Source organism: Elgaria multicarinata, chromosome 8, assembly GCF_023053635.1.
Source record: "Elgaria multicarinata webbii isolate HBS135686 ecotype San Diego chromosome 8, rElgMul1.1.pri, whole genome shotgun sequence".
Lineage (NCBI taxonomy): Eukaryota > Metazoa > Chordata > Lepidosauria > Squamata > Anguidae > Elgaria > Elgaria multicarinata.
Window position 1 is genome coordinate 112,982,989 of NC_086178.1, and position 15,567 is coordinate 112,998,555.

At 44.2% G+C, this 15,567-nt stretch overlaps 1 protein-coding gene across 1 annotated transcript in view; it reads left to right on the forward strand.

The window, feature by feature from the left end:
• The first annotated feature begins 4,272 nt into the window (after nucleotides 1–4,272).
• The window catches only part of PDLIM1 (PDZ and LIM domain 1), a 43,675-nt gene continuing 32,380 nt past the window's right edge, over nucleotides 4,273–15,567 (forward strand). The window contains exons 1-2 of the mRNA XM_063133196.1: nucleotides 4,273–4,396; nucleotides 5,913–6,064. Coding sequence (XP_062989266.1) covers nucleotides 4,298–4,396; nucleotides 5,913–6,064 — 251 coding nt within the window. The 5' untranslated portion in view covers nucleotides 4,273–4,297. The remainder of the gene's footprint in view (nucleotides 4,397–5,912; nucleotides 6,065–15,567) is intronic.

Consider the following 15,567-nt stretch of genomic DNA (forward strand, 5'->3'; position numbering starts at 1 on the left):
CAGAGGCTGCTGAGCTGACAGTTAACAGTCTGGCTGCCCTGTTTTGTACCTGCTGAAGTTTCCGTACCATTTTTAAAGGCAAACCCATGTATAACGCATTGCAGTAATCCAGAGCAGAGATTATCAGAGTGTTAATAACAGTAGCTATGCTATCTCTGTCCAGATAAGGGTGCAGTTGGTGTATCAGCCTAACAGATAAAAGGTGCTCCTTGCCACTGAGTCCACCTGTGCCTCAAGTGACAGTTCTGGATCCAAGAGCAACCCCAAACTATGCCTGATCCTTTAGGGGTAGTGAAACTTCCACCCTGTGGTGAACATCACCTAGCCGGAAGGACAAACCACTGCTAACAGTACCTCCATCTTGTCTGGATTGAGTCTCAGTTTGTTGGCCTTCATCCAGTCCATTACCGCACTCAGGCACTGATTCCAAACAGCCACTGCCTCACCTGGGTTTGATGAAAAGGAGACGTAGAGCTGGGTGTCATCCACGTATTGATGATACTTCAAACCACATCTCCAGATAACCTCTCCCAGCGGTTTCATGTAAATGTTGAACAGCATAGGGGATAAAATGGAGCCCTGTGGAAACCCATGGCCTAAATTCCATGCCACAGAGCAATAATCCCCCAGCACCACCTTCTGGAATTGGCCATTCAAGTAGGAGCAGAACCACTGCAACACAGTGCCTCCAACTCCCAGCCCATACATCCTATCCAGAAGGATACCATGGTCGATGGTATCGAAAGCCACTGAGAGGTCCAAGAGAATCAACAGGGTTACACTCTGCCTGTCATTCTCCTGGCAAAGGTCATCACACAGGGTGACCAAGGCAATTGGTCCCGTGAGCCCCTGCCAAAGGAAGTGAGGCAGGTGGCTACTAGGAGGAGGGCTTTCTCCGCTGTGGCACCCCGGTTGTGGAATGAGCTCCCCAGAGAGGTCCGCCTGGTGCCTACACTGTACTGCTTTCGTCGCCAGCTGAAGACCTTTTTATTCTCTCAATATTTTAACACTTAATTTTAACTTAAATTTAAATCTTACTGTTTTAACTCTGTATTTTAATCTTATATCAATTTTGCTGTGTGGTTTTATCCTGGTTGTGCTTTTTATATTGTATTTTGTAATTGTGCTTTTAACCTGTTGGTTGTTTTATTATGGTTTTAATTTTTGTGAACCGCCCAGAGAGCTTCGGCTATTGGGCGGTATAAAAATGTAATAAATAAATAAATTGCCTGGCGTTGTCCTGCAACCACCCACTCAAGCACCTTGCCCAAGAAGGGGATGTTAGCCACCAGCCTATAATTGTTAACATCCCCCAGGTCCAGGTTAGGCTTTTTCAGGAGTGATCTGATTATTGCCTCTTTTAAAGAGGCCGGCACCACTCCCTCTCTCAGGGAGGCATTTACAGCCTCCTGGAACCAACTGTCAATCTCCTCCTTATTTGATGTAAGGGCAAGGGTCGAGCACACATCCTTGGGCTTCAGTAATTGAAACGCATCCAACAAAACTGGCCCAGACAGTGCTCTGAATGCCTCTACTGGTGGAACTGCGTCCAATTGATGTCAAGTCTGAGCAACTTTATCTTCAAAGTGCTGTGCAAACTCGTCACAGTGTGCTGTTCGTCCTTTAAAACTTTAGTAATCTCTTTGAGCCTTATAGGAGCCATAAGATGTTGCCTTTGCAAAGAATCTAAGCAAGTATTTATATCCTGCCCCAATATCTCACTACCCTTAGTTTACAACTCCGTATAAAATCTTAAAAATTGTAAATTTATTTCTGTGGCAGAAGTTTGCATCATGTTATTCTCGTCTTTAATAGCGAAAATAACATTTAGATGTTTTTGATGTTTAAGACGGTGTGCCAAAATTTTACTGGGATGTTCCCTGTTTTCCCAGTATGCTTGTCGCAAAAAAAAATTAAAGCAAATTCTGCTTGCTGAGAAAGAATATTATTTAGCTTGTATTTAACTTTTTGCAATTCCTGATACAGTTGTGCTGAAGGGGCACTGGCAAACTGGGTTATAAGAGATATTTAAAAACACCTTTTGCACTGTTCTGTTTTTCTTATGTGAAGCAAAGGCAATAATTCAGCCCCTAATAAAGGCTTTGCTGGTTTCCCATTCCATGGTGAGAACCCACAGTACCCTCAATGATATTAAAATATTCAGACAATTCGGCAGAGATCTGAGATTTAAACACTTCATCACGTAAGTGAGAAACATTGAAACGCCAGAGACCAGGAGGCATAGGCAAGTTTGAGAACTGTAACTCCAAGCTGACTTAGAATTTAAAATAATTCTTTATGATGATGATCTTTTATTGTTTATTTCTAGACTCCAGGCATCTATTCCTGCTTTGATGAAATTGATTAACACTTTTGGTGAGCTGTCTGGTTATTCCATAAATTGGTCAAAATTTGAATTGATGCCGATTGGAGATAACATATTTCCTAGTGTGTAGGCTAATGGGCAATTTTGATGGTGCCCTGATTTTATTACTTATCTGGGAATACTTATTCCCAGAGATATATATCAATTGATTAAAATAAATTTGAATAAGCTGATTAATCAGATTGTGCAAGACGTAGGCATTATTCGAATCTATGAGGTAAAGACAACACACTAAAGATGAATATTATACCTCAAATTATGTATGATCATGCGTGGGATTCATTTACTTGTACCTGGCAAATACTGTCAACAACTTAATACCTTGTTTCCTAAATTCTTCTGGCATTCTTCACCACCATGAATATCTTTGAAATGGATACAACTTCCAATTAAATAGGGTGGGTTTGGTTTACGTGTTAAATACAATTTTATCCTGGTTGTGCTTTTATATTGTATTTCATATTATGGTTTTATACTGTTATTTTATACTATGAATGGTTTTAATTTTTGTGAACCACCCAGAGAGCTTCGCCTATTGGGTGGTACAGAAATGCAATAAATAAATAAATACCTATTATGCCTGAATGGAAATACTTGCAATTCTAACACTTGCTGGAATCAATCCTAGAATCATAGAATAGTAGAGCTGGAAGGAGCCTACAAGGCCATCGAGTCCAACCCCCTGCTCAGTGCAGGAATCCACCCTAAAGCATCCCTGACAGATGCTTGTCCAGCTGCCTCTTGAATGCCTCTAGTGTGGGAGAGCCCACAACCTCCCTAGGTAATTGGTTAGAGGGCAACAAGGATTACCAGGGGTCTGGAAACAAAGCCCTAGGAAGAGAGACTGAAACAACCGGGCATGTTTAGCCTGGAGAAGAGAAGATTGAGGGGAGACATGAGAGCACTCTTCAAATTTTTGAAAGGTTATCTCACAGAGGAGGGCCAGGATCTCTTCTCGATCATCCCAGAGTGCAGGACACGAACTAATGGGCTCAAGTTACAGGGTTCATGGCAGTGGAATCCTTTGAGAAAGATAGGTCGATTAAAAACTGATCGCTGAAAGGCGTTTGCTTGTATGAGTGTTGTTCTTTGTTTGTATTGTATATTGAAGATAATATTTAAAAAGTATGTCTATTTTTAAAGAGATGTTTTCTGATAGATTATATGATTTATTTGCAGCTCCTGATGAAGGACCTAAGGGCCCAAAACGTGGAGCTAGTGTATGTGTCAATCTGTCTTATTTGAATTTACATATCATTTTTTATTGAAGAAATCATTATTAAATATTTTAAACCTTACTTAGCACCAAAGTACACATCTCCCTTTTTTTCTCAAGTTACAGGAAGCCGGATTCCGGCTGGACATCAGGAAAAACTTCCTGACTGTTCCTGCATTGAGCAGGGGGTTGGACTCGATGGCCTTGTAGGCCCCTTCCAACTCTGCGATTCTATGATCCTTTCCGAAATCTTAACCTGTCAGAAACACACACCCCCACCTAGAAATATGCTTTGCCCCTTCTTGCCCCCCTCCCACCCCGAATTTTTTTTCTGGTGCCGCCACTGTTTGCGTGCTTTCATTTGTCGTGTGAAAAGCATATTATTATAAAAGTTAGCACAGGAATCCTGCAGTGGCACGGAACCAGCTGCTTCTGCGCTGCACCTCCGCGCGCCCCTTCCCGTCGGCGCCGGACGCTGCTGCAGGGCCCCATGGAGGCAAGGCGCTGGCGAGGCATCCCATTGGGCGCCGGGGACGCGCGTGCAGCCCGCGGGAGGAGCTCCGCCAAGCCGCGCAGGGCTGCCGCCCACGTCGCCGTCTCTCGCGGGGCGCCTCCGCCTCCGGGGCGGGGCGGGGCGGGGCTGGAGTTCAAGCGGCGGGCTCCGTGCAGACGCGCCCGGCTCAGACGCGCCCAGGATGAGCCGGACCCAACGCATCGCCCTTCAGGGACCCGGGCCGTGGGGTTTCCGCCTGGTCGGCGGCAAAGACTTCGACCAGCCGCTCACCATCTCCAGGGTAAGGCAGCCCACGGAACCCGGGGCTCAGCCCGGAAACCTCTTTGCCATACTAGAAACCTCCCCGGGAGAGAGGAGAGCGCCTCTGGCCATGCACAAAAGGCGTTCCGCTTCCGCGCTTCCCCTGCCCTGCTCATTCATCTCGGATAAGGAAGCGTATCCTTAAAGGGGCAAAAATGACCCCTGGCGCCTCTCTTTTTAGGAATAAAGGATTGAGAGGAGAAGGGGAACGGAGGGCCACAGGACGTCCAGTTCCCAGGGAGACCTGAGCCCCAGCGCAGCTCTTTTCAGATATGAAGCAGTGGGACCTCTGATGCATCTGTACGCCGCCCTGAGATATCCGTATGCCGCCCTGAGATCTTAGTGATATAGGGCGGGATATAAATATTTTAAATGAATAAATAAATGTACGAAGAGCGCCATTCTGGATCAGGCTCGCCTAGTTCAATTTCCAGCGGTGGCTGCCAGCTAGATTAGATGCCTTTGGGGAATCAACACGCAGGGCATGAAGCGACAAAGCCGACAAAGCTGTGGTTGTGCTTTTGGAAGTTCTCTCTCTCCCCCCCACCCCCGCCCACCGTTCCTTTCTCAGCAGCTGGTATTGAGGCATTGTTCCTTTTGAATTTGGAGATCCCATTATGGTATACAGAGGCTGATATCATTATTATTATTATTATTATTATTATTATATCCCACCTTTTGCCAAATACTGAGACTCAAGGCGGTCTTACAAAGTTTAAAACATACATTGTAAAACCTAGCTTCGGCTATTGGGCGGTATAAAAATGTAATAAATAAATAAATAAATAAATAAATAGAAAAAGAAATGTATAAATAAATAAATAAAAACACGTTTAAAATACACAACAAAATTATAAGTCATTAACATAGATGGAGGACAAAATTACTCTCCAAAGGCCTGCTGGAACAAACAAGTTTTAGCCTGCTTCCAAAAGCCCAATATTACAGAGCCTTGTGTGGCGCAGAGTGGTAAGCAGCAGTTACTGCAGCCGAAACTCTCCCCATGGCCTGAGTTCGATCCCAGTGGAAGCTGGTCCTCAGGCAGCCGGCTCAGGTCGACTCAGCCGTCCATCCTCCCGAGAAGGCAACGGCAAACCACCCTGCTACAAAGTCTGCCAAGAAAACGACAGCGAAAGCAGGCGTCCCTCTAGGAGTCAGCAATGATGACTCAAGTGCTGGCACGAGAGGTTCTTTTCTTTTTCCTTGGCCTAATATTACATGCAAGCACGGCTATTATCTTGTCACTCCTTACAATGATTTTGGAAGGAAGGCCGGTATAATTAGTCCTGTAGTACAAATAAAGGACTGCCCTTGTACTTCCTGTGTTTGTAGCTATTAGTATTATTCAAAGCAATTTTTGCTGGACTCCTTGTAGTCAAATCCTGGTAATTTTTATGTTTGGCTTCCCTCTTCCCAGTGAAACAAGTCAGAACCATCCTGTAAAGAGCTTAGTTTCACATTGTGATAATTTCTGCTATCTTTCTCTCTTCTCTCAGGTTACCCCTGGCAGCAAAGCTGCAATTGCTGATTTATGTATTGGAGATGTTATCATGGCAATTGAAGGGGAGAACACAGAGAACATGAGTCACCTAGAAGCACAGAACAAAATCAAGGGCTGCATAGATAAGATAACTCTGACAGTAAGCAGGTAAAGTTGTCTCTTTGATTTAAGGTTGAAGAAAGGATTCTTGTACATTCCATTATAGATTGAATTTGATGTGTGTTTGGTTGATTTCACTAGGCCTACTTCTTGAAGAAATTGCTTTTTGTAGGTTAATACTTTAAGAGAACAGTCCTATGATTGTTCAGTTCGTGGGCTCCAAGGTCAGAAATAAGGCTCTGACCTCGGACCCCAGAAATCGTGTTCCCTGTCTCCTCCCCCTGGTAGCCAGTGCGGTTCTTTCCACGTGGGCTATGTCTCCGCAATCGGAAGTGGAGTGCAGGCACGGGAAAAGGGGGTGTTCCTGGGGTCAGGAGGAGAGGAGACTGGGGCATCAGACGTACAAAGAATCCTATGGCCACCTCACCTTTCTTCTGTCCCCTATCCCTAAAGCGAAATCAGTAGGATACTTGTAAGCCTCCAATTTCAGAGGCTTACGAAGAGCATATGGCATCCAGGATTAGTACCCAGGATCATATAGGATTCCACCATGATCCTGTGGCCCTCAAACAGCGTTGGGGGGGGGGCACGGGATAGTTCAGATTTCTGGATCTGAGGTCAGAGATAGCACTCTGACTCTGGACCCAGGAGTCCAAGTTCTGCACCCCCTCTCCCTTGCAGCCGGCATGCGGGGAACTGTGCCAGATGCGTCTCCGAGATTACAAAAGCTACCTCAGAGAGGATGGAAAGGGGGCAGTTCTGTGGGTGGAGAAGGAAGGGGGACAAGGGAAGCGGGGATACAAGCAATCTCCAGTCTTCCCCAGCCTCCTTCCCTCCCACTCTGCAAGCCCTAGCGAAATGGGCAAAAATGGCATCTTCGCAAAAATGCAGACTGAGAGAACCGCAGAGGCGCTAACTGCCTCCATGCTTCTCCCATTCTGCCTCCGATGCCCATCAGCCTCCGAGAGTGACAAACACCCAGGATAACACTGTGCCCTAAACGTCTTTTTAAGAAGGCATTAACCTGGTTTTCACGACATGACAACTCACCATGGTTTATCGAGCATAGTGGGTTGTTGTGTTGTGTGAATCTGCACTGTTTTCACAGGGTGGCTTATTTTTTCATGGCTTGTTTTTGGGTTGTTCATACTCATGGTGGGTTCTTGTGACATCTGAACCTGGCAGGGTGACTTCACCTTGGGCTGTTGGGAACAGCTAGAGAGCTGCCTGGCAAGAACATCTAAACCCCCTGCCGCACCTTGCAATTTCATTAGCACTGCAACCATCTTCCCTTATCCTTTCTCAGAGCCCTCTGTCCCATGCTCTTAAAAATTGGGAAGAAAGGCCTCTGGAGAATGTCCCAAATGTATTCACAATATTTATTTATTTATTTTCAGTCCATTCAGGACTGAATATCTGTTGCTTGGAAATCTGCATAATTTCCTCCTCAGTTTTACTTTTCTGCTTTGAAAATTGCGCAATTTTTTCTTTAGTTTTACTGCTTTGCCATGAGATTTACTCAATTTCCGTTTTTACTATTCTGCCTTGAAATTTTCTCTCCGTGTTTCCTTTTTTGCCATGAGATTTGTGTATATCTAGCAATCCCGCTTACTGCTCTGTAACCCCTATGTATATGTGACAGCTAGCAGTGGAGACCAGTGGAGGGAAGCGACAGGCATGAATGGGAAATGGCAGGGGATGCCAAAAGCACCTGACACCTGCAGGAGAGAAGGAGTTTTAGGGGTAGCTGGTCTTACTTTAGTAGAATGTGAAGCAGCCTTTCAAAAAATATGTGTTTGCTAGCAAGGGTGCCGAAATGAAGGAAGAAATTGACAAGTAAGTTGACTAGAGGGGGTTATCAATATGCTTGGCTAAATAGTGGACAAGCGCTCTTGCACAAGCGTGCAAGAACGTGGGGAAAAAAAGGTTGCAAATGCATTACTGTGTTCATAAGGGCTCAGAAAATTAATTCCATTTGGCGATCTGATGTGGCAGGGGATGGGGGAAATTTTCTTCTGGAGTGAGCAACCCCAGTGGACCAATTGCAGAAAGGGTGCTAACGTAGGTACTGAGGAAACAGGGCGTTCTGCTACAAAGGGTCCTGCGATACATGCCGGAAGCCTGAGGAGTGAAACAACCCATGGCGAGCCACAAAGCACCCCATAGTCTCTCAGGCGAATGAATGAACAACCAACCCATGCTGGCTTATTTTCAGGGTAGCTTAGCGTGACATGTGAACCTGCCCCTAGTTTGTCGTTTTCTTCAAAGAAAAGCCCCGATTCCTTTGATGGAAATTTTGGGTAGTAGTTTGCTACATTGCAAAATTATCCTGATGTCATGAAATCCAGCATAAGTATCTGGCAAATTCTTCATCTCCATAGGAAGTTTGGAAGGAAAGTACCAGTGCTTCATGCATGGAATTCTTTAGCACTTGGACCAAAATCCAATTAAGTCTATAAGCATGCTTAAACCCTTTGAAAGTAATGGATGTAACTATGCTGAACACTGCATTGGATTCTGTGCAGTGACATTTCTTTTTGGATAAATGGTCTGTGCTGTCAGGAGCCCTAATCAGGCATCTACAATTTGAAGTCAGTACAAACATAAGGGAAGGTGTATAGTCTGGCTTCCACCCCCCTTCCCTGCACAACACCAAGAATACAAAGCAGCCATTAAAACAAAGTTGAACAGAGCAAGTTAAAAACAAAACAAAACAGAGGAGTATAACAAATTGATACAGACAAAGGGTTAAAGTCCCAGTGCTCCCAACACCATCATCCTAATCTGGATCACCCTCCTCTGCCTTTTAAAATGCCAGTCATGCAATTACAAATTGCTGAATGGTCGTCTGGTTTTACCATCAGTCACTATCTTCTCCCTCCCTTGTTCTAACTAGATTTGGCAGAACCCAAGTTTGGTCTGTCACTATCATGTCAAGTTTGACCCTTAACCAGGGCTGTTGAAAGGGGAGGCAGGATGCCCTGCAGTTGCCAAAAGGATTATGGGAAGGACCAGGTCCTTTTCAGTGTTGTAGTTAACTGGTTACAGATATGTAGCAAGATTGCAATCAGGAAATGCATTAAAATAGGGACAAAATTTACAGGGATTTGCAAAGGAGGAGGTGCTTCTAATAAGAAAAGAGCACTGTTCCCTTTTGTCTCATGGTCCCTCCCTGGGGGCTCAGTTGTACTGGGGACAGAGGTTTACAGGAGCTGTAGAATAGGATGGAAGGAAATCCGGGTTCATGGTTTAATTCACAAAGCAGGCGGCCTGATTGTCTTTCTTGATGGCAGACATTTTTATCTGTATGGACTCTAGAATGTGGGAACAAACAGAAAACAGAAATGCTGGCAGAGCTTTAGCTGAGTTGAGAAAATACACCAATGTGAAAGAGAGCCAAATCTTGGTACTCCCTGTGGCCAGCAGCTCTGAGCGACCTTCGTGGGTCTCCAGTGTTACTCCTTCAGTACCGAAGTTAATTTTGACCATTTTTCCTAAGCTTGCCTTCTGGGGTTGGATGCTTAGCTCATGAACAGTTTTGAGTAGATTCAGATTTTTTGGTACCTTTCCCGTTATCCCCCCGTCCCCATTGTGAGGTTCATACTGCACTTTCTTCAAATAGTTTCTCTATTTTTACCTGAATTAATTTTCCATCTGGATCCTATAAACAGGATCTAGAATTAATCTTCTTCAGCTTTCACCTGAATCCACAGGAACCTGTCTCTTGTATATCTGCTTGGATATGTAGCTATAAATTCCCCTTTTCGTTTCTTAACTTTTAGGCTAAAGTGCCATACAGTGGGGAATTTAGGCTGCAATCACAATATACACTTAGATATATCTCACTCCTCCTCAGAAGTAAGTGCCATTGAGTTCAATGGGACTTACTCTCAAGGAAGAGCATTTAGGGTTGCAGCTTAAGTAAGCTTTTAACTAATTTGGACCACTAGGGTTTAGAAGGAGCAAAAGCAAAATTGTTCAAATCTTGGCATCTCCAGATAGGGTTGGGAAAACTCCTGCCTTAAACCATAGAGAACTGGTGCCCGTCAGTGCCAGTCACCTCAGTATAAGGCTGCTTCCTATATAGCTAGTTTTGCCGGCATGTAAGTATTGCATGTAAGAGTTCTTCTTCCTTATGCCTGAATACAGCTTATTAAAGTGTACGTCAACTTTTATTTTACAAGTACGTTTTCATAAGAGTTAGTTTGTGGTTAATTTCACATATTGCATGTAACAGCTGTGCGCTCTTGTGGTTTTTTAATATTGCATATTCATGTTTGGTTTTTCCATGAAATCATTACATTTTCTTATACCTTCTATTTTCCCTCCCCTGAAATTCATGTATTCATTTACTTTACTCTTGATTTCTTGTGTTTTATGCCTTCATCTTATAAGCTTGAATACATTCCCTGTCTTTATGAAAATAAATCTTTTAAACTGATTTTACATTAAAGTCTTATCTGGGCCATCCATCAGGCTAATCAGAGCTTCAAAAGCACCAGTGTAACCCTACCTCCAACCCTCTGAAATGCCAAGGATAGCCTGCATATTGGAAAAGTCAATTAGGCTACAATCCTATGCCTTTGTAGACAGAAAACAGCCCTACAACTATCAGCATTCCCCAGGTAGGACTTTTTGTAGGACTTTTCCCATCCAAATATGCATAGCACTGCACCCTTAAGCTTTAGATAATATGTTATATTAGGCCAAACTAGATGAGATGCAAGGAGACATAGTCCCCCAAAAGCTTAAAAAGTACAGCCACAGAGGACTATAGATCTGATCAGGGCAGCAGTGAGGAAGAATTCTTTACTCCTTTCTCAGACTTTTCTTCCTCATACAACCTCCTAGTTGCCTTCTCATCTGTAGGGCTGCAAGCTTCAGATTTGGAATTCCAAAGCATTAGTGGCCATTTTGTATGGAATCTGCCATTTTGTGAACAGCCCTAGTGTGAAGTGAGAAAAGGTCCCACAACTCCAATCATGCATTGCTAGGGATGGGCACATTGACTTGCGTCCAGAAGCAGCGGGCACTTGTGGCCTTGCCGCTGCCACTCGCCTGCGTGATCCGGGCTCCGCAAGACCTTGGATCACTCTCTGCATGGTCCATGAGCGCCCTGCAGCTTCCCACTTTCCCTGCGAGCCGCCCACTTCTCCCTACTACTTGTAAATGCTGGGCCCCTGAAAGTGCACAGATCTCATCTTGCGCACAATGGTTTGTGGAAATGGCTATTTACAGCCTGGATCATGTCATGAGCAGCAGCAGTGAGGCCATGAGCATGTGCTGCTCCCAGACCCCAGTGAATGCGTCCATCCTTAGCAATGCATGATGGGAGTTGTAGGACATGTCTTCGCCTCATGCTAGGGCTGTGCACAGAATGGAGGATTCTGCACAAAATGGCCACCAGTGCTTTGAAATAGCCCTGTCCTGTAGAAAAAAATAAATAAATGGGGAGATTGAACATTTTCTTTGTGTTTCATTTTAAAATACAATTAGTACAAATTTAGCTGACTGGGAATATTGTGAAATTTCATATGGTTGCTATTGTATTCAAAGGCTGGAATTGTACTCTAATCCTTTCACATGAAGAAAGCAACTAAACAATGGAGATCTATTATCTTATTATTAAGTACTCACTAATACTTTTTTAAAATATTTTTTTTGGATTTTTTACCAGTAGCGAAAGCTTTAACATAGCTTGATTTGAGACCAAATTCCACCCAGTGTGGTGCTATTCAATGGCTAAATGTTTCTGCTGTATTAAGTCACCCTGTTCCTTAATTCTTATTATATGTCCACCTGCCTGAGCCACTATTTTGGGCCTGGCTCTGGTTTTTAGACTTCAGGGTTATAGAATCATAGAATAGCAGAGTTGGAAGAGGCCTACAAGGCCAATGAGTCCAACCCCCTGCTGAATGCAGGAATCTACCTTAAAGCATACCTGACAGATGGCTGTCCAGCTGCCTCTTGAATGCCTCTAGTATGGGAGAGCCCACAACCCCCCCCCCCAGGTAACTGGTAACATTGTCGTACTGCTCTAACAGTCAGGAAGTTTTTCCTGATGTCCAGCCGTAATCTGGCTTCCTGTAACTTCAGCCCATTATTCTGTGTCCTGCACTAATGGGATGAACAAGAAGAGATCCTGGTTTAAAAATAAAAAAATATTATGGAAGCCTGAAGTCTGCCCACCCCTGGTCTAGAGTCTGCACTGAAACTGTTTCCTATTCTGTGGACAGAATCTCTCTCTTGATGTTCAGGTTGGGTGTACAGATTACCTTGTTAAGATGGGTCTGGGATAGTGAAGGGAGCAGAGATTTATAGCCCAAGAACTTGTTTCCACATCCTCTTTTTTATTATAGAGATGAGCAACTCTTTCGCAAGATTATGCAACTATTGAGCTAATATATAACCGTCAGTAATCATAAAACTGAACAGTTAGAACTCTGGGAGCAGGAGGAGCTTTAGATATGTTCTTTATGAATTCTTAAATAGATAATAGCTTCATATGCCTTCTGTTCTTCTTAACTGTCCTCTCAAAGCTCTGGAACAAAGACTATACACTTATATGTCACCTTAAGTGCTTCAAATATATCTTGTTACAGAAACACTGCCAAGAAGCAGAGCAATCTGTATATTCAGTTTATTCAACTGACAGTAAAACACAAAATAGAATGATAGTAAAAGATTGCCCCAAAACGTAAAACCACTTAGTAGTGCATACAGACAACTCTTGTGAGAGACGTGTTTCTACTGGGGCCTAAGAAATGTGCTATTTAATAAAAGCCAGTGGCTTATAGTATTTTGCTCTCACTTTTTTTATTCAATTATTGTGCATAGTACAATTATTGTGTATTGTACAATGAGCTTATAGTCAACAAATACAATGACACTCAACTATCCAAACAAAAATTATAAAAAGAAACTGTTCCCATTCTTATTTTAATTACATGAACAGTAGAATGTCCTTACAGCACCACTCATTTAATTCCAGAATGATGTTTGGGCTTATAGGCCACCATCCCTTTGTTGATAAACGCAAGGAAGGGAAACCAGGTTTCCATGAAGTGGTTGTGTTTTGCCACCTCTCTCAGAACTCTGCTATGGAGGGTCGGTCTCTCTGAAAGTGCAATTTTCCAGATACTGTTTTCCAATGTTGTACTATTTCTAGCATACTGCTAGCAACAAAAACAGGATTACCTCACAGTGTGGCAAATTGCCTCTTACATTATCCTTAATGATTATGTGATTTTTTAAATGGTCGGAAGACTCATTCAATAAAGGTATTCATTCATTAGAGATAACAGTGCTAAGAGGGGTTCTGGCACAATGATGCAACTAACAGTATCTGAAATCACCCCAAATAGTCCAGGCCAGAAATGTTGAATCTGGGGACAGTCCTACCACGTATGGATCAGTGTCCCAACATTCCCACATCCTCTCCAGCAAAGTGACAAAAGGGAAGAGTTCACCCAGTGAAGTATGGCTGGAGTGAAGTACCATCTGTAAATTGTTTTAATTGTCAACTCATCCAAATTAGCGGAGATAGTCTTAAAAGGTAGTTTGTTCCAAAGTTTGTTCCAACTGTCATTGTCTATTCGGCACTGCAGATCACTTTCCCAAACTGTCTTTAAACTTTGTGTGTCACCCGTTGTGGCTTCCAAAAGTATGTTATAAATGATAGGTAAGAGTCCTTTCATGTTCTCTGTGGTTTGAAGACACAGAGATTCAAAGTTTGTTAATGACCTGGTTAATGCCATGTTTTTGGCCACCTTTTGAGCAAATACTTTAATTTGGAGTTTCTGCATCCACCCAGCTCATTTCCCAACTAATAGATCATTCAGTTTTGCAGTTGAAATGGGTTGTCCTTTGTTAACAAGATCCCTCAGTCTATAAAGTCCTCTATCTTCCCATGCCCTGTATTGTCCATATTTGTCCCGTTAACAAAATATGCTGGGTGGTTCAGGAATGAGAAAAGAGGAGAGGGAAATGGAGCAAGCTTTGCAACCTAGGACTTACTTCTTCTTCGTGGTCTCTGTGCATCACACATATGGGCTCTGCGCCTGCGCAGGGCCAGCTTCAGAAACTTCTCTAGCTGAAAGTCTTTTAGGCGTGAACCCCTCCCCCACCATCCACTGAGCATGCTCAGAGGTTCCCGCCTAATCCCCTCAGTTCTCTTCAACCGCCTGTGGGTCAACAGCTTGTGGAGACTTCTCGTGTGTGGTATACTTTACCTCAGCTGAAAATATTCTATTTTCCTTCTTGTCTTTTCTCTCCAGTTTTTTAACCTTTTCTATTTAGTTATTTTTTTAAAAAAAAAGTTTGTTGTTACTTAGCCTTGTGGCTTATGGCACATCAAGGCCTCTTCAAGAAGTGCCCCGTTTGTGGGCTGAAGATCACACAAACCGACGGACACTCACTTTGTTTGCTCTGCTTGGGGGAAACACATATTGTGGAATCTTGTGTGTTTGTTTAAGTTCTCGAGGCAAACGAGAAAGAACCGCTCAGACCGCCTTCGGGCGATACTCTGGGATAAGGCGCTGGAGGCAGTGGAGAAACCGAGACCATCTCGATGCTCCAAATCTCCTATCGTAATGGAGTCTATGCCCCAACTTCCTCCAGCACGTAGTGAGCCTTACCGGTTCCCCCCTCCTCCTCCTCTCAGTCCGCATCTGCAAGGGCGGCAGAAGATTTCTAAGAGAGTGAGAGAGTGTTCTGAGACACACGACCCTCAGAGGAATAAGAGCAAAACTCAAGAATATAAATGCGAGGAAAAAGTCGTCGATACTGATTCGTCGATACCGAGGACCCCAGTACCGAACACATCGGTACCGAGGCATGCGGCAGGGCATAGGAGCCCTATGTCAAGCCTTTCACTGCAAAGGTCTCCGCCGCTACCGATAAGCCCGATACCAAGGCTATCGCTTTCACTACCAATAAGCTGATACCGAGGCTATTGCTTCCGAGACCATACTCGATACCGAGACGGGCGACTCCATCTTCGCCACCGGTACTGAACCCTCTGCAGCAAACAGAGCGTATTGCTGACTCGCCGGCACCGTCTCCATTACGGATCATCACGGTACCGGCTGACGACACTACCATAAGGGCATCGGTCTCGGAAGGCGAAATTAGAGGTTCGTCCATGGATAATACCTCGGCTGATCGGGGCCCTTTTTCCCCTCGATACCAAGAAGAGCCACAACCCATCGATACCGACGGATGTCGGTACTGATAAATTCCACAGCAACCGTCAGTCGATACTGAAGGTTATCGATACCGACACGCGTCGCCTTATGGTTAAGCCCGGGACCATTCACCGGCTTTAACTCATTCAGGTCGCCAGTATACCACCCATGGCGAACGACCTATGTCCCCTCCAAGAATGCGGGACTATTACGCTGGTTGGCAACCTCCCCAGTATCCTCCATATTATTACGAGGATTGGAGACACAGAAGGCACCTAGATTACTATTATCAGTACCCACAACCACCCTCCGACGATCTCCCGTCCACCTCTCCCAGAGGACGTCATGGCCATGCCACCGCCGCCT